Consider the following 17,863-nt stretch of genomic DNA (forward strand, 5'->3'; position numbering starts at 1 on the left):
GCTTACCTTAGTATTTTTGTACAAGTGGTGGACGTCCCACGGGAGATGCTTCTTTCCAAAGTTGAATATCATCATCATTCGAAGCGTTTTCATAGGAGCTGTTGCTGTCGTCTGCTACGGAAGTCTTACGTCAGCTTCTGCTAGTTCAAATTTCCATTGTCCAATCATGATGCAGATCTCGCAGGCTGATGTGTAGCGCTCCTAGCGCGCAGTGCTTGGCAGCGTTCCGCAGCGGATCCGCACGATCCGCAGCGGATCGTGCGGACGGGCTCGTCATAGGTGTTGCCGATTATGACGTGGTCGTTATAATCTAGTAGGTCGTGGTACGGACACCCACGGGACCAGGATTCTCGTCCGCTGAAGGGAGGTGTCCGTACACAAGAGGTATTGAAGTAGGAGCATTAAAGCTTGTCGGGGTTGGGGGGAAGCTTAGGGATGATAACTTGAGTGGCAATAGTTTTTCAAAGCTGCATTTACCCCAATATCGTTTTTTTTTTAAAGTTACCGTGAAGCAACGTACTTTCGCTCGCTAACTAATTGAATTGCTACAGTTTTTCTTTGACTACGACGTGGAAGGCCTGCTATAACCTTCACGTGGATCATGTTATGTCACACTACTCAATGCAGTTAAACGTTTGAATCTTGGTGTCGTACGTTCCAATTCCAAGTTATAAAATTGAAAAAGCTCAAATAAGGCTCAAATGCAGAATACTGTAATAATACAGTACATGCATGCACTTTCCCCCTCACTTTGGGGAGGAGGGGGGGGTTTCTTTCTCAAAGCGCGTAGTGGGGAGGAGCGAGCGGGGAAACCCAATGCTTAAACTAACCTTTTTTTCTTTTTTTACTGTTTTGAGGGGGGGCGATAGACCAATCACTCCCCCCCCCCTGCATCTGCCCCTGGTGTCCTCTGACACAATCACTTGTTTAGTCACCTCTCTTCTACACGGTCACCACAACACAGTATTCTTTTGCAGTCAACTTCTTAATTAAACCTAGGTTGCACTGATCAGGTCAGGAAACAAAAACAACAAACTGTGAGCTTGACCAGAAATATCCAGAAATTTTTAAACAAAAACACATTATATTTTTTCACATATCAGCAATGTGGTGGAGGCAACTGGTGGAAACCCATCACCAAATGTCGTGACCATAAAGAAACAGAATTTATGCGTGTGCTTTGTTAGATTACATGTGTGAACAGTGTGTGTCACAGTTTAATCTGTAATTATTCAAACGTGCAGAGTGTGTATTAAAATTCGTGGGTTTGGGACTAAACGCTGTAATAATTGCTCATTATACGGGGTATTTTCTTTTTACACAGATTTTGAATTAAAAAAAAGCTGCGACAATACAGCGCTGACGCCATCTTTGGCAGGCAGGTTATGCGGCCAGGCGGATATCCTATAGGACAGCGTATGAAACTACTGGACGACTAATTAGCTGAAATTCATTAATTAATTTATTCATTAGATGTTTTCTGGGAAATGCGAGATAGCAGAATTGGAGCCAGTCATCATTCAAATCCATCATCCTATTTAAACACCCTGAGAAGCGAACGTACCTTGTGATTATAAATCGCCAAGTTTCGCTGTGCAAATGAGCCGAAACCAGAACCGGTAGATACACAAGGGATGAAAGTCGAAGTACATTATATATATTATATAAGTACATTATATAAGTATATATAGTATATTATATATACATTATACATGATTGAAGTATATTATATTCGAAGTAAATATATATATATTTATAAAGTACATTATAGACACTATATGTACACAGATTCTGGTGGCATAAAAAAAAAGCAGAAAAACGTAAAAAATCGGAGCAGAAAATATGGCAAAGATAATAAAATAAGATAAAAGATAATAAATAATAAAACAGTGCTACAGTGCTACATAATAAACAGTGAAAACACGTTTTTAGAGCGGTTGGGTTGGCAGCTAAAAGATAAATAAAATAATAGAAAGATAATAAGATAAAATAATAGTAATAAAATCATAATAATAAGATAAAATAAGATAAAAAGATAATAAATAAAAAGATAAATAAATAAAGATAATAAAAAGATTTAAGAAATCGGAGCAGAAAGCGCGGCAAAGATAATAAAATCAAGGACATATCCTTCGTGTCCCAGATCGTCCAACTGCCTCTTCGATCTGTCCTGGCAGCCGGACGGAAGCTTGGCCTTTGTGGCCAACAACGGCAAGCTGGTTGGCGCCAAAAAGAGTGGTCACCTGTTTGCCAACTGCGAAGCTGGAGATGAGGCTGCCCGGTTCCACTTCTTCCTGGTGAACCGACCCCTCCTGGTACTCCGCTGCGACCAGGGCTTTGTCGGCTACAAGAGTCCGTCTTCCCCGAAGCTCGAATGCAACAAGGCGCAGTACGAGACCATCATTGTGGAGAGGGCGGAACGCGGCCTCTGCTACTTCAAAGGTGAGAAGTAACTCGGCTATTCACTCAACACCGGTATAATTAGAGCCTGAAGTTTTCGGGAAATATATTTTTTTCAATATTTGGGGGGGTAAAAATCGGGTAAATAAACGTGTGCTCCAAATTGTGCGAATTCGGGTGGGAAAACTTCCAGTATGCCAAATTCGGGGGAAAATCGGGCTAAAATCGGGGGAAATTACTCAAACTAACTGTACTGGTTTGGTACAAAAAGCGATGTAACTGCATTGCCTGCAAAACAAGTTACAGTGCGTTCCTACGTACGTCTCAATGAGGGCGATTTGCCGGGTAAAAATCGGGTTTCACCCTAAAGAGCCAACCTTCGATTTGGGGTGCAAATTCGGGGAAGAATCGGGTAAAACTCAAACTTCAGGCTCTAAGTATAATTTCTTTCTGCGGTACGTCTAGTGCAGCCTACAAGATCCTGCTATCTGTCAACTTTTCAAGCTACATTTGTTTTTTGTACTCTGCACATCTATATACATAGTAGGAACCTAGCTGTTCTTTTTTTTTTTTTGTCTTGCATTTCAAAGCACCTCATCTTTTTTAGTAACGAAGTATAGAAATATTGTAAGATGACTTGCAGGCAATTATGGTAAGTGACCTGCCAAAGCGTTGTTCTGTTGCTAGTCGAGGCCTACCTGGTTACGATTTATGCGCGGAGTAAAATAGACATTTTTGCAGAATTACATGTCAATCTTAGCTTTTGTGATTGTTAGCACATATATGGCTGACTTCTAGCTCCATTTTGTGCAGAGCTCGATTGCGAAAAGCACATTAGATCATGTTTATTATGCCAAGTCATATATCACCTTGTTCCATTTCTGCAGTGACAGACAGTATACAAAAGTATGTCACTGTGTGCTGTTACATACTGTCATTGACATGTTCCTTCTTTACATGTAACATAGAACCCCGCGACAATCCAAAAATTTTTCACGATTACTGCGAAAACGAACCCCATTGGCTTTCCAGTGGGAATAAACTTGGCGTTCGAGTTTCAAATTTACTAAGCGTTTTGGCCATAAATTTGTCACAACTACACACAAATCTACAGCAGGACGTGTTTATTTATTTTTATTATTTTTTAAATATGTTTATTAGTTTATTTAAAAAAAATTAAATACTGGGATCAGGAACCTACACGAGTTATCCTTTCTGGCTTATCTCCTGCCGCCGTGGGTGCTGTGTTGTGGGTGCTGCAAATTATCGGCACCTTATGAAATCCGGAACCCCCACTTGCGCAGTCACTTACACTCCTTACACAAACATTGCAGGTGGCAACGGCAAATATTGGAGCGTGGGCGACGACGGCTCGATCGCAGTCGACTCGGAGGGACGACAGGGCTTTTACATCGAGCTCCGCGAACCCTCCCGGCTCAACATCAAGTCCGCCGAGGGCGCGTACCTCGTCGCGGACAAGAACGGCATCTTCCGAGTGGGACCCAGCGATGCCAGCCAAGCCACCTTGTGGGAATATTGAGCACTTTGACAGATCCGAAAGCATATAAACCTTAGTGGGAGGAGGACTTTATTGGTCTCGCCTCGATTAATGGTCGAGGCCCAGTGGATGGAGTAAACTTTATATGTTTCTCTCAAAAATATAATTGCACACTGCCAGGATTGCTTACTGCCATCGGTAGGTAGTTCTGTACACTGGTAGTTTGATTACAGTATTGAGTTATAGTCTGTTGTTTACTTTCGTGGCTGTTATTATCGCGGACACTATGTCGACACGTTTGAACGTTCGGTTGAGACAGTAACCAACATCCTAGACTTTTTATCTTTCTCTCGATTCAGAGAATACGTAAGAAATCACAAGTTAGGATGCATCAGTGGATAACATGGCACTGCCTGCTCACATGTTGAACAAATATGTGCGTTTACACGTAGGCTTTTCCATGAACTATGGTGATCTGTGTACAACGTCTCGAAGTGTGTCTGGTCGAACAATGTACTCCAGCAATGTCCTCCCGTTTTGAATCGAAACTGCTCAATAGGAATCACTGTAGTGTAAGATATCAGTGTCAGTGCCACTGTAACGTGGTTCTAAACCTTCCCCTCCCGAGTAGCAAGCCCATACTTCTTATACCAACTGAAACTACAGTCCATTCCAGCCAGTAATGTGGAGGAACGACGTGCTGCTGAAAAAAGAAAGAAAAAAAAAGCTCCATAATGTGTCATGTATCACATGTGATTAAAATGGGACATTTGCACACGTACCTTTATTGTGATGGTAAAGCAAAAATTGGAAGTCGCATAATACGAGTTGTCATGTCAGGTTTACTGCATCTTGAAAGCTGGTGCATACGTATTTGTATTGTTTCTTTGAAAGATTGTTTAATAGTACATATTTGCTGCAGATTTGGAATCAGCTGTTGAACAATTTAGTCTAGTGTGCACAGGCACAAAATATGCCTCGAATGTGCAGGTGTACCAATGTGTGTCGGACAAAGAATGTCATATGTGTGAAGTGCACGCTATTGGCTGGAAACCACAGGTTGGAAAACACAATATGCCTTTCTTGCTCTTGCCAAAGCAGCAGTATTTATTTCGTGCACCCTGCTTACAAATATGCAGAACTGTCCTCCGTTTTAAAAGTTACTTAACATCCACAATCAAAAACAAATTTCCCCTCAGCGGTCACATTCCCTACTTAAAAAAGCCACTACGACTGCTATGATCGAGCTTCAGTTTGCTACAGGCCATGTTTTTTTGTTTTGTTTTTTTCCTCTGCAAATCATGAACGAATTTTTGTACGTACATTTCAAGCGATGCAAAAGTGCTACGTGTGGAATACGAATAGGGAATTGCATTTCATGCTATTGCTCGAGCATTCTCGAAATCATCGTAGCGTAACTTCTGCTGTAGATTTTGTCGCCGTAACAAAAAGCCTGCAAACAGTGCTGTCGGATATACAGTTTTTATAATGCTGCGTACTTTTGACGGCGTTGAATAAAACTTTTGTATGTGTGTAAAGAGCTCTTTGTGCGTGTGTTGTCAGACTTTTGCTTGGCAAAGAATCTTGGCAAGGAGCACCGTAACTTTCACCTCAGGGGGTGTCAATTCGGTCAGAAATGTCTTGTCTCGAGTTTTGTTTGATACACATGTGCGGTGCTGTGGATAGGAAAGCAGAGCTCCCACTCCTGACTGCATCACTTAACACTTCGAGAGCCCACAGTTTTTAAAGTTGTCTCGCACTAGGCCCGTACACTTGTACACATTTTACAAATATATATATATATAATTTGCAGAAAAACATCCTGAGTGCAGAATTGCTTCAAAATGTGAAAATCTACAAGCAGTGCCGGCTTGTATGGGAGGGTAGGAGGGGGTGCAATTGAACCCCCTGAGCTGGGGGGAGCCTTTGGGGCAGGAAGGAGCCGCTTTAGGACAACAGATAGAAAATCGAGAATATAATGGGGGGTGCACCCCCCCCCCCCCCCCGGAGGACGAAAAGTTGATGCCGGCACCACCTACAAGCAAGCAGTTACTAGAATCGTCATTGTTCCCATGGGATTTCAATTGGTTCGTTATCTCAATCTGTCCCTTGTGTGCACTCTTACAAATGAACTTCACCACATAGCACACTCCTAGCCAGCCATCATCTCGAATGATATCGTTATCTGCCCTGATTTGTTGAAAACCGGAAGCGTACGCCTTTTTTGTGACAATTATGAACATTGGCAATGCCGGCCCAGTATTGGTCCAATCCTGGGCCAATATTGGGACGACATTGCCAGTGTTCGTAAGTGTCACAAAAAAGGCGTACGCCTCCCCTTCTTCAACAGATCAGGGCAGATAACGATATCATTCGAGATTATGGTTGGCTAGGAGCATGCTATGCGGTGAAGTTCATTTCTAAGAGTGTGTGGCTGATTGCCCTGGCCGCTCTGGTTCAACCACTGCTCAGGAACGAATTTTTAGCTCAATCCAGAAGCAATTTCGTTGATATTGATAGTTTTCTCCCTCAAATCAAGGTCCTTCACAACAACCCCAACATTTTCTGACAAATTCACACCCCTACCTCGATACATATACGGAAATCGGACACACCCATACGATGGAAATCCTGGGCAAGCCCCTGGCAGGCAGAATGACGGACAGGAGCTAATTAGTTGGCGGGTAGCAATTAAGCGTGGACATGTGAGTGTTCTCTCTCAGGATTCCTACACATCCCGGCCATCGTGACAAATTTATTATAGGTAACAGCGACGCGACCATGGTTCATGAACTACGGCGGTGGAAACGTGGTGGTGAGGAAATATCTGAGCACGCTGAGCCCGCGTTACGCCGGAGCAAGCTCCGGAAAAGCGCTCCAGGGTGTGAAAATTTTTAGTCGTATTTTGCGTCTCAACCCTAATTAATATAGAGCACGAAAATTACGCGCAAAAATGTCGGCTCCGTCTGCACGTGCTAAGTTGAACTTGCGCACTTGATCACGTTACAGACTGCCTGTACCGGCGACAGTTCCAGCACGTTCTCGCAGTCGATCTCAACTATTTTGATTTACGAGCAGATTATTCCTTCCGTACGTGAGATACACCTCCCTTTCACATGCAGGCAGCAAAGCCGGCCGAGCCTTTGCATTGGCAACCGCTAAAAACACGGCGTGATTATACCTGCCACTGCGAGAGAGATAATGCAGACGACAGTAGAAAAAAGAAAGAGAAAAACCTTTTTCTTTCTTTGCTCCTCCACGAGTCGGCGCTCCCATTTTGACTTGAAGCCGAGTCTCCGCCCTTTTGTTTTAATACTTTTTGCCTTCTTCTCTCCTCATTGGCCGGAAACTTTTTCTGCTCCTGTTTCACCAATAGGAGGCTCGGAACACCCTGCCCCTAGCGTGACGTCGTGTTACTACGCCGCCGAGACCCGCATTGCGCGCTCCGTCCATGTTTGTTCTCCAACTTGAGTCGTGGAATGGTGGTCTAAAACCGTATGTGCACCGTGTTTTGTGAGTGGCAGTGTTTGTCAAGTTGGTGTGACACATTTTGGATACCCAGAACGTACGGATATTTGCAAAGTTGCGACGAAATCGCCGCTGGAAAGTGTGAGAAGTGTCCGGTGAGTCGTTCGCATTTCTTTCCGGCGAAGCGGCAGCCTCGCCTCGGTAGCTCGCGGGCTCGTTACAGGCAATTTGAGGTGGATTTCGAATAATTGCGCCGTTGTTGCGATTGTTTGCAACGCGTAATCAGAATGAGGTGTGCTTCGTGGTTCTGTTTGTCGCGTTGTCACGGTTGGTGTGCGATTGAGTTGCGTTCGTGCTTCAAAGAACTGGTTCAATAAGGCAGCTCCTCTGGTTAAAGCTGCGCACGTACAAGATGGGCTGAGCCTGTGCCAAGTCAGCAAATGGTAGAGGCATTTTTGAGATGCCAGGAGTGAAGTCAGCGCCAGTTACACGTCTAGGCACATTTATCTCGGCTAAATTTGCCTGAGGTAGCGCGGAGTGAACGGGTTGACTTGAGAACGCGGTTCAAAGTCGACTCGCGTCAAAAGCCGGGTTTGATTACAACAAGTGAGACCGCTCGTTCTTGTAGACAGGAGGGGGTTGTGCCGGGATTGCATTACACTATGAAAACGAGAAGTCGAACGTATCATGTTCCATTTGACCGTAACGCTCTGTCGCGGGCGCGGGTTAGGAAGTTTCTGTGTTACTGTGTAAAGTTACGTGTGTGCACGAGTCGAGATATCGTGGAAACGGAGAATGCTCAGAAACCTGAAGAAGTTCATCATACTATGAAGCGTTCCGATATAGGTACACGTCCGGAAACACGATTTTAAGTAGAGAAAACAAGACAGCAGGAAGGGTAAACTATTATCAGGGCGCCAAATATTCGCGCTTTCGTGAAAACTTCCATGCAACAGTCTACCTTCCGACTTAACCTTACAGTTTTCTTGCGACTGTCGTTTTTTTCATTGGTGTCCGTGTCTTAATTTCGCAGGACACAGTGTTGTCTTTGTGTTTCTGGCTCTTTTTCGGTCCTAGCGACGAAGGTCGCGGAAAAATTATGTTGGCGAACTGCCCTCGCCTAATCCTGCAGCGAGGACATATTCAACTCTTACAGCGAATCTAACCCCGCAGACAAAAGACCTTTTTCCTCCAGTTAATGTTTCACGATTGCTAGGACAGAAGAAAAAAAATAGTATTTGCGAAATGGGGACGCGACATTACTCTCAATTCTACAACTTAGATCTTGCTGCCCGCGAATGGCTATGTTTACCGCAATCACCGCGGTTTAATCTTGCTTCTGTTTTGCCCTACATTTCTGCGCAGTACATGTATTTTAAAAAATTGCGAAAAGCAATGTTCGCGAGCTGTCCACACGCTGTTCCGGCACGTATTCGTCAAGTCCGCGCGAAAAGCGCGTGCATCGGAAGCGTGTTTCGCCAGTAGATACTTTCGACGGCACTTTCGCGTTCGCTCAAAATGAAGACTCGCTATTCGCGCGCAGCTACATTCTATCTCGCGCGCGATTTCCCGAGTATTTCTATCTGTCCCCCGGTTTACGGCCTCAGCGGTGGCACTTGGGGAGAGCAGAGAAGGTAACGGCTTTGTTCCCGCCTAATATACGTTGTCGCGAAAATACCCCACGTGCGTTTTAGAACGGGGCCGCGCGCGCAGCTTTTGCACTGTCTGCGCTGAACCTGGTTTTATTTTATTCTGTACACGGGCAAAAAGAAAGAAAAAAAGCGTCCAGAAAACGGCGTGCGGTAGTTTTTCTTCGAGGGAGGGGCTGCAAATTTACGCGCCGTTCGAACAGATGTGGGAGCGACGCCTCTGCTTGGCGGTTTTGTGCCACTTTTTTTTTTTTTTTTAGTTTATTTATAGGGTTACGCAAAGGAGAGGCCAGCGTCAACTTGTACCGTGGGGCATATATGTAGTAGGGTAGGAGTAGATCCCATTTCTGTCAGACTTCTATGCCCCCCCCCCCCCCAAATTGTTGTCTGACTTTTGTCTGAATTTACTTTCGGTTCAACAGCCCCGTCATTAAAAAAAAAAAAAAAACGTATGCACACCTGATTGGTCGTCATCTACCCTGCTATTGGTGGGGAACGCTATAAGTTTCAGAACTGAGCATGTATATGTTGGTATTGTAGGCACGGTATGGATCGCAAATTCGATTTAACCTGATCACATTCGAATGCAGCGCGTGACGGGTAAGATATATAACCCCGAATTATAGATTAAGAAGATTCTCGAATTTCTCAAGGCGCATACGTACTAAATCATTAGTGTCGTAAGACCCCCAGTTAGACTAGCGTTTACAGTGTAGATTTTGTGCCTTAGTTTTACAAGTGAACAGCGCATAGCTATGAATCTCGCTTAGCTGTGAGACGAAAGTAAACCCAAAGCCAGCTCATTTTCTGTTCCCACCGATGGGCCTCTGACTACACTCTTAAAAATGAACTTCACCGCATAGCACGCTCCTAGCCAACCATTATCTCGAATGATATCGTTATCTGCCCTGATTTGTTGAAAACGGGAGGCGTACGCCTTTTTTGTGACAATTATGAACAGCATAAGTGTCACAAAAAAGGCGTACGCCCCCGTTTTGAACAAATCAGGGCAGATATCAATATCGTTCGAGATGATGGTTGGCTAAGAGCGTGCTATGCGGTGAAGTTCATTTTTAAGAGCGTGCTAGCCATGTCACGTCTAGACTCGGAGGTTCCCGGGTTCGAATCCCGGTTCCGGCTGTGCTGTCTGGGGTTTTTCCTGGGTTTTCCTCAGACGCTTTCAGACATATGTCGGCACAGTTCCCCTAGAAGTCGACCCAGGACGCACATTTCCTCAGGGCGTCAGTCGTGACGTTGCCCACATACGTGAGGCCGACAACGGCAAGCCCTTTCAACATCACCACCACCACCACCATCATTTTTAAGAGTGTACCGTATACGGGTGTTGAGGATTTCTATCTCGCCAAGTAAGACATGGAGAGAAATAACTTTTTCCGGCGTGCAGTACAATGTAATGAATCACACACGTCAAAGTGTCACTAGTCCTTTGAATGGTTTGTGACACATTAAAGCTGGTGATTCATATATTCACGTTGTACGCGAGCGACACGAATCAAAAAGAATTAGTCTACTACGTGACCTGGATGCCGAGACATTTTTAGCATTCTTAGGCTATAGCACTCCGTGGGCACTACACTCCTAGAAATGAATTTCACCGCATAGCACGCTCCTAGCCAACCATCATCTCGAATGATATCGTTATCAGCCCTGATTTGTGGAAAACGAGAGGCGTACGTCTCTTTTGTGACAATTATGAACGGCATAAGTGTCACAAAAAGGCGTACGCCTCCATTTTTCAACAAATCAGGGCAGACAACGACATCATTCGAGATGATGGTTGGCTAGGAGCATGCCATGCGGTGAAGTTCATTTTTAAGAGTGCGGGTGGGCAACGTCACGACTGGCTCCCTGGAGGAATGTGCGTCCTGGGCCGACTTCTAAGGGAATTGTGCCGACATATGTCTGAAAGCGTCGTAAAAGAGAACTTCACCGCATAACATCCTCTTAGCCAACCATATCATCCCACCTGATATGGCTCTCTACCCCGATTTGTTGAAAACTGGAGGCGCACGCCTTTTTTTTTGTGACACTTATGCAACTACGTTAATTGTCACAAAAAGGCGTACGCCTCGCTTCAAATCGGGAGCGATCATTCTGTGCGATGAGTGCACGCTTAAAAATGAGCTTCACCGCATAGCACGCTCCTAGCCAACCATCGTCTCGAATGATATCGTTATCTGCCCTGATTTGTTGAAAACGAGGGCGTACGCCTTTTTTGTGACACTTATGCTGTTCATAATTGTCACAAAAAAGGCGTACGCCTTCCATTTTCAACAAATCAGGGCAGATAACGATATCATTCGAGACGATGGTTGGCTAGGAGCGTGCTATGCGGGGAAGTTCATTTTTAAGAGTGTGGCCTTCAGCGTGTGTTGCGGTGAAGGTTCGCGAGTTCTTTCATTAGCACCACCAACACCACCTTCGTTTTAAGGGCGTATAGGGTTCTGAGTTCTCGGAGTTTTTTTTTTTTTTTTTTTTTGCGTAGTCGGAGTGGCTTTTTCGGAGTTTTTCCCGTGAAATCGGGAGTTTTTCGTCGTTTATTTTCTATGCGCGAGTTAACATCCAAAATTTGGGAGAAAAAGCGTCGACTGTGGTCTCGACATGGTCACAAAAAGAAAGAAAAAACCCTGCCGCGAAAGAACTCGAAGACAACACCGACATGTGTATCACGGTCACGCGGCAAGGCGAATACATCTCGAAAAGTCTGGTTATTCCTGTCCCATCTTACTGTCTGCGTTGCAACAAGTATAGCTATCCTTTGAGGAAGACATTTTTTTTCCCCTTAAAACAAACAAACAATGTGTGCTCCCTTGTCCACTTTGAGGAGGAGAGGGTTCACAGAAGGAGGGAAAGGAACAGGCAAGGCGCTGAGCTGGTCTAGACTTTTTGAACCGGACGTTGTCAAAGCAGCCTTGGGAAGTGTCCAAAATGCCCTCGTGCCCAGTTGAGTCACTAAATGGTGTTCCCTACTCAGTGACTCCAATGTCGAAGTGACTCTCTAGACAAGGATGCACTCTTAAAAATGAACTTCACCGCTTAGCACGCTCTTATAGCCAACCATAATCTGGAACGATATCGTTATCGGCCCTGATTTGTTGAAAACGGGAGGCGTACGCCTTTTCTGTGACAATTATGAACAGCGTAAGTGTCGCAAAAAAGGCGTACGCCTCCCGTTTTCAGCAAATCAGGGCAGATATAACGATATCATTCCAGAGTATGGTTGGCTATAAGTTCATTTTTAAGGGTGTGGAGTTGGGACGGGTGCAAAGATGGATGTTTTACTCATAACTGATAACGTCCCCGTTAACTTACCGTGACTACCGGAACCAATGACAGAGATCGTGACTCAGAATCTTACCGGCTGATAGGGTGCGGTAGACGCGGTAGCCTACAGGGCTATACCGGTAACGGTCTTCTAACGCTCGCCGTTATTAAACGAAAGGGTAGAGATAGGACGGACCCAGAATTTTTCCGGATCCGGATCCAAGGGAGGTTCTGCGAATCCACGAATCTTACAAATCTCGAATCCTTAGAACCCTTTCTTTAAAAAAATAGTTTAAGAGACCAGGAAAAAAAAACACTTCTATTGTACTGTGTTTTGAAGCAGAATTTGATATCCTTGTTTAATGAGAAACAAATTAAATAATAGTTTCAGGAGCAAATATTTCCCGATATACTTCTTCCTAAATGTAATTTATTTCAAATGTTGTTCATCGACTACAGGAAATACATAAACTCTATCGAGTCTGAATTCTTTACGTGAAACTAAGGAACAATGAAAAGCAAAACCATGTTACTTTTAAACTTGTAATATAAGAGCTCCTGCTTGAATCAAGCATTCTGTACATAAAATGAAATGATATTCCAACCGTCAACCAGTCGTCGGGGCTGAGCTCGCTGTTACTGGAACCCCCGAAAGCGAAGTTTTTCGTATTAACCCCGATTGCTTTCAGTTTTACCGGCGTATGTTTTTATGATTTTTTTCGGATGTTTTAAATAAACTTATTCTGATTCTGGTTACGACCGAGTAATGAGGACTTCTGCAAGGGCCAGTGCAGTATCTTACGCCCAGAAAAGAAACTGCAGCGGCCCGGATCTCTTCAGTTTAGCACATAACTATGAATCCCCGTTGTAAGCATTCGCATTAAAAAAAAAAAAAAAAAAAAGTTAGGAGACATCTTTGGTTGTGCGTGATGTTCAAAAATCTCCTGCTTTTCGGTGCAGAGTTTTAACTCAAACATAAAATATATGTCCCGTCCCATCAGGGTCGTTTAGCAATACATCGTACATTTTGTCGACGTTTTCTCATACCGAAACGTTCTTAAAGCCGAGTTTTTTCTAAACTCCTATCGGATGTATCGCGTTGAAATTGAGCGCTTTAGGGCGCAAATACGGAAAATTTACTAATCCTTTATCGCGTACATCAAATCAAAATGCGGCGGCGTTCGACATTTTTAGGGACGCGGATACCGAAAATTAAATTTTCTAAACTTATCGAATGTTTCGAATTGAGATTAATTTCGGCGTTTTCGTGAGCTGGTATCGCAAAATTTTCCAAACTCATGTCCGATTTAGAAACTTTTAGCAACGCATCGCAGATCTTCTCCCATCCCGTGCTTTGGAGCAAAAATTGTCGTCTGTCACAAAAACACGCAGCCCTATTAATAGCAGTCTTAATCTTTCACCGCTCTGCGTGCAATACACACCGGCGCCCCCTGGCTGTTTTAAGTGCAGTTCGGAGCTGGGACGACGCCAGACGCCGATACTTCGTCAATTGTGCATAATAGGGGGGGGGAGCACCTGAAGCGCGACCGCCTAATCTGTTCTGCTTCACCGCTGTTCCTTCACTTATATCGAGTTAAGTACTATGTATAGTTCCTAAAAGCACGACAGGGAAGATACATGTCGGCGCAGTGTTGCCAACATAGGGTCTGTTTTAGCGTAAGGCTCGGTGGATTTTTATCTCAGCAGACGACGGTTCTGCACGCCGAAGATTCGTCAGCGTCGTTCTGGGTTATAATGGAAATGGTTAATAATGACTCGCAACGTACTGTCTCGAGAATTTTTAATGAATGTGCAAATTGGGCGAAGACGCGTACACTCTTAGAAATGAACTTCACCGCATAGCACGCTCGTAGCCAACCATAATCTCAAATGATATCGTTATCTTCCCTGATTTGTTGAAAACGGGAGGCGTACGCCTTTTTTGTGACAATTATGAACAGCATAAGTGTCACAAAAAAGGCGTACGCCTTCCGTTTTCAACAAATCGGGGCAGATAACGATATCATTCGAGATTATGGTTGGCTACGAGCGCGCTATGCGGTGAAGTTCATTTTTAAGAGTGTAGGGAGAAATTTCTGTGCTTTGGTGATGATTGTGGGTATCGTGCCTGCCGGGCCGACTTCATAGGGAGCTGTACCGACATTTCCTTCACAGCGTCTGAGGAAAGCATCCATACAGCACAGCCAGAATTCGAACCCTGATCAGTAAAAGCTGCATGACTGACGATGCGGTGTCCTCTTCCAACGGTAAATCACAGCTGATACGCCCCGTTGTAGTATAGCGTCCTGAGTCTGGGGCTCAAAATTAAGGACGACACCAACACGCAGGGAAGCAGTGTTGCGTCGGTGTCCTTCTCGTGTCCTTAGTGTCCATGTAGTTCATCCTTCATGTAGTTTGTCCACCAGCTGACCTGCATGTATATGCCATACTCTCAGCTGATACTCTATGATATACAGGGTGTTTCAAAAAACGTGTCATTCGGACTTTATAAAAAAACGGGGCGACGGAAAAATACGTGGTAAACGGCATTTGTGTGGCAACTGAATTTGCCACCTTGAAAAAACCACCACCAGGAGCAGTCCTCCTCTCCACGAATATTTGCGTCTGATTTGGTGCGCCGTTGAATACCCGAAACTTTGAAGCCTCAATTTCGGGACTTTTTTGGGGCAGTTCCATTTGCGATATCGAGCGGATTTCTTAGTGGGTCCGACTAAGTTCGCTACGGGCTCTCTAATTCTGTAAAAAAAAAAAAACGCTAGGTTGACTTGGGAAATTTTGGAGTTCAATTAAAGAAATTCAATTTATTTGAATTAAAATCAAATGAAAATATTTTTTTCAAGGTGGCAAATTCAGTTGCCGCCCGCGTGCAGTTTACCCCGTATTTTTCCGTCGCCCCGTTTTTTTTTTTATAAAGTCCGAATGACACGTTTTTTGAAGCACCCTGTATATAAGCGTGACGTTATTCTATAGTGCACGTTGCATGCAGTATAGAAGCTGCAGGGACCGAAGAATATGGTATACTCAAGTCGTGTATAAGAACACCGCCACCGGTACCCCATCTGGCGAGGTCACTATAACATCTTTTAACGGTAAATCGGAACAGACAGGTATAATCGTTCTTCACCCGAGCTATAGAAATACATTCTGTAACTGGGCTTCTTCTTTTCCCGTAGATGTGGCTTCTGCTTTGCGGCAACGAAGACGGCATGCAAATAGTTCACACCCAATAGGACGTGATCTTTTGTACGCCCTTTACAAAGTTGACACCCTTCCCAACGGGGCCTTGCTTAACAATGCTGACACACTTCTCTGAAATCGGCAACTCTTTTTCTTTTCTTTTCTTTTTTTTTTTCTTTTTTGTGGCGATACCCTTCTTTTGGTAGCGTGCATCGTTCGTCATCAGATACTCGTGTTCATGTAGACATGTTACATTTGTAAGTGGGCTACGCGTACATTCGCGTATGTACGCTTTACATGCTATTCTGGACTGTTTTTACGCTGACGAATTAAAAACGAAATCGGTGGGTAAGTTGGCAACGTTCCCGCACACTGTTCCCGAGGTAGCGGGTTCGAACCTGTCCGAGAACAAAAAAAAGCAGTTTAGTGGCACGGCCAATGATCGAACTTTCTCGCGACACGAAACCCCGTATTATTATTATTATTATTATTATTATTATTATTATTACATAAATAGAATCAAAGTTTCACCTACAAAGTGTTCTGACGTGCTGTTGTACGCCAACATACGATTGTGTCTGACAGCTTGCGTTTCTCTGCAAAACTTTTGAACACTTGAATGATTACTTCCAGCGTTTTGTGACCGTGGAATTACTGCCGGGAACAATGTTAACCGTTAGGACGACCTCGTGAGCTGATAAAATGCCGTTTGAACCGGTCGAGAAGCTTCAGAAGTCCCGTAGAAACTGAACACATAATTTACGTTTCGCTTTCTGCGTTATAATGTGTTCGTTTATTGTGTTTCTTATTTGTTTCGCAGTTCCCCTCGAAGTCGACCCAGGACGCATATTCCCCATAATGACATTAGTCGTGACGTTGCTCCGTCTCTTTGTGATGCCGATAACGACGAGCTCTTACATAAGCACTTCCCCCCCTTATTTTTTATATTGTTTTATGTTCGTCGCCTCATGCTAATGACTACAAAATTAGCATAAAACGGCGTGACTCTGTAAAGTGAATTGAAGTGGGCGGGGATACAGCCGCATCCCGCGCCGCTTTAAATTGGTGCACATCCGCGATCATCGTATTCATAGGGGGGATATGCGCGATGAAGATGTTCGCTTACTCCGCGGAGGGTTTGGGTTTTTGGGTTTTTCTGGCGCGTTATAGCTATACTAAGACCATAAGCGCCAAATACTACTGGAAGTTTTACCTATAGGTAAAATTTGTGTGCTTACTAAAACTAGGCTAAATGCTGGGTTAGTACAATTAAAATCACAAATCCTTTAAAAACCCGGTATCTCTAACGCGGAGGCGTGGAGTTGTTCCGCATATTTTTTTTTTTTTATCCGCGCGGATTTTCAAAAACATTCGACTTCCACCCACAAAAATCAAATGGCGCGCGGATGGGCGGATATAGCCGCACACCTCTAAAACACGACCATATTCATGGACGTCATACATCGTACGATCTATCCTCCTAGCATGCACGAGGAAAAAAAACAGCCCCCTTATCTGCCTCTATAAACGTCTACCTTACTTCCTCCTCTCAATCTTACACGAATGCTCGCGCACACAACGCGGTGGAGGAACAAGAAGCCGATGACCGGCTGTTACAGGGACAGACCTCGCGGTGCAAAATACGATGATGGAATAGATGAACGATTAGTAACGCCCCCTACTCGGCGGGGAAAAGAAAAAAAAAAAGACAGGGACTTCCCGTCGTATACGCCAGTATGACGATGATGGTGTGTGAGTGCCATGTAGAGCCAATTGTTCGCGGTTTAGTCGGGCTCCTGCTGACAGTCCTTGCGGCTGGTGCACTTCAGTGGCGTGGGGATGTTGCCAGACAAACGGGTTCGATTAGGAGGGGTGCGCCTGGAGGAGACAATGGAGAGGTTTAGAATAGGGGTACCCAAGCGGCTTTTGGGTCCCCGAGGAAATAAGGCGTCGTCACTGGTCATTGTTTTGGGTTCTGAACAACGCGCGCCTAATTTCTTCGTTGGATTCCAGAACGCTCGCGTACGCGCTATTCGCGAAGTTACGAGCTGTGTGCAGATGTGGAAGGGTGGAGAGAGGACAGCAGGAAGGAGTGGGAGAGAGTGGGTTAGTGTGCGTCCTGGGCCGACTTCAGTGGGAACTGTGCCGGCATCCCTTTAGAATGTCTGACGGAACCCAGGGAAAACATCATATGACACAGCGGGTGGCAGGTTTTGAACCCGCCACTTCGCAGTCTTTGGCGTGATCTTGAGTATCTTGATATCGTATATACCATCGACGAGAAGATGCTGTGTTCAGTCCAATCCGCTCAGGCTATCTGCACTCTTAAAAATGATCTTCACCGCATAGCACGCTCCTAGCCAAC

General features: G+C 44.6%; 2 protein-coding genes across 7 annotated transcripts in view; both read left to right on the forward strand.

The window, feature by feature from the left end:
• Positions 1-5,438, forward strand: part of LOC135392062 (protein singed-like) — a 61,137-nt gene extending 55,699 nt beyond the window's left edge. For all 3 annotated transcript variants that reach the window (XM_064622704.1, XM_064622703.1, XM_064622702.1), the window contains exons 7-8: positions 2,144-2,442; positions 3,735-5,438. In XM_064622704.1, coding sequence (XP_064478774.1) covers positions 2,144-2,442; positions 3,735-3,940 — 505 coding nt within the window. In that variant the 3' untranslated portion in view covers positions 3,941-5,438. The remainder of the gene's footprint in view (positions 1-2,143; positions 2,443-3,734) is intronic.
• Positions 5,439-7,305: 1,867 nt separating this feature from the next.
• The window catches only part of LOC135392064 (mucin-2-like), a 132,967-nt gene continuing 122,409 nt past the window's right edge, over positions 7,306-17,863 (forward strand). For all 4 annotated transcript variants that reach the window (XM_064622706.1, XM_064622707.1, XM_064622708.1 and 1 more), the window contains exon 1: positions 7,306-7,521. The gene's annotated coding sequence lies outside the window, so the exon portion shown is untranslated. The remainder of the gene's footprint in view (positions 7,522-17,863) is intronic.

This window comes from Ornithodoros turicata, chromosome 4, assembly GCF_037126465.1.
Source record: "Ornithodoros turicata isolate Travis chromosome 4, ASM3712646v1, whole genome shotgun sequence".
NCBI classification, from domain to species: Eukaryota; Metazoa; Arthropoda; class Arachnida; order Ixodida; family Argasidae; genus Ornithodoros; species Ornithodoros turicata.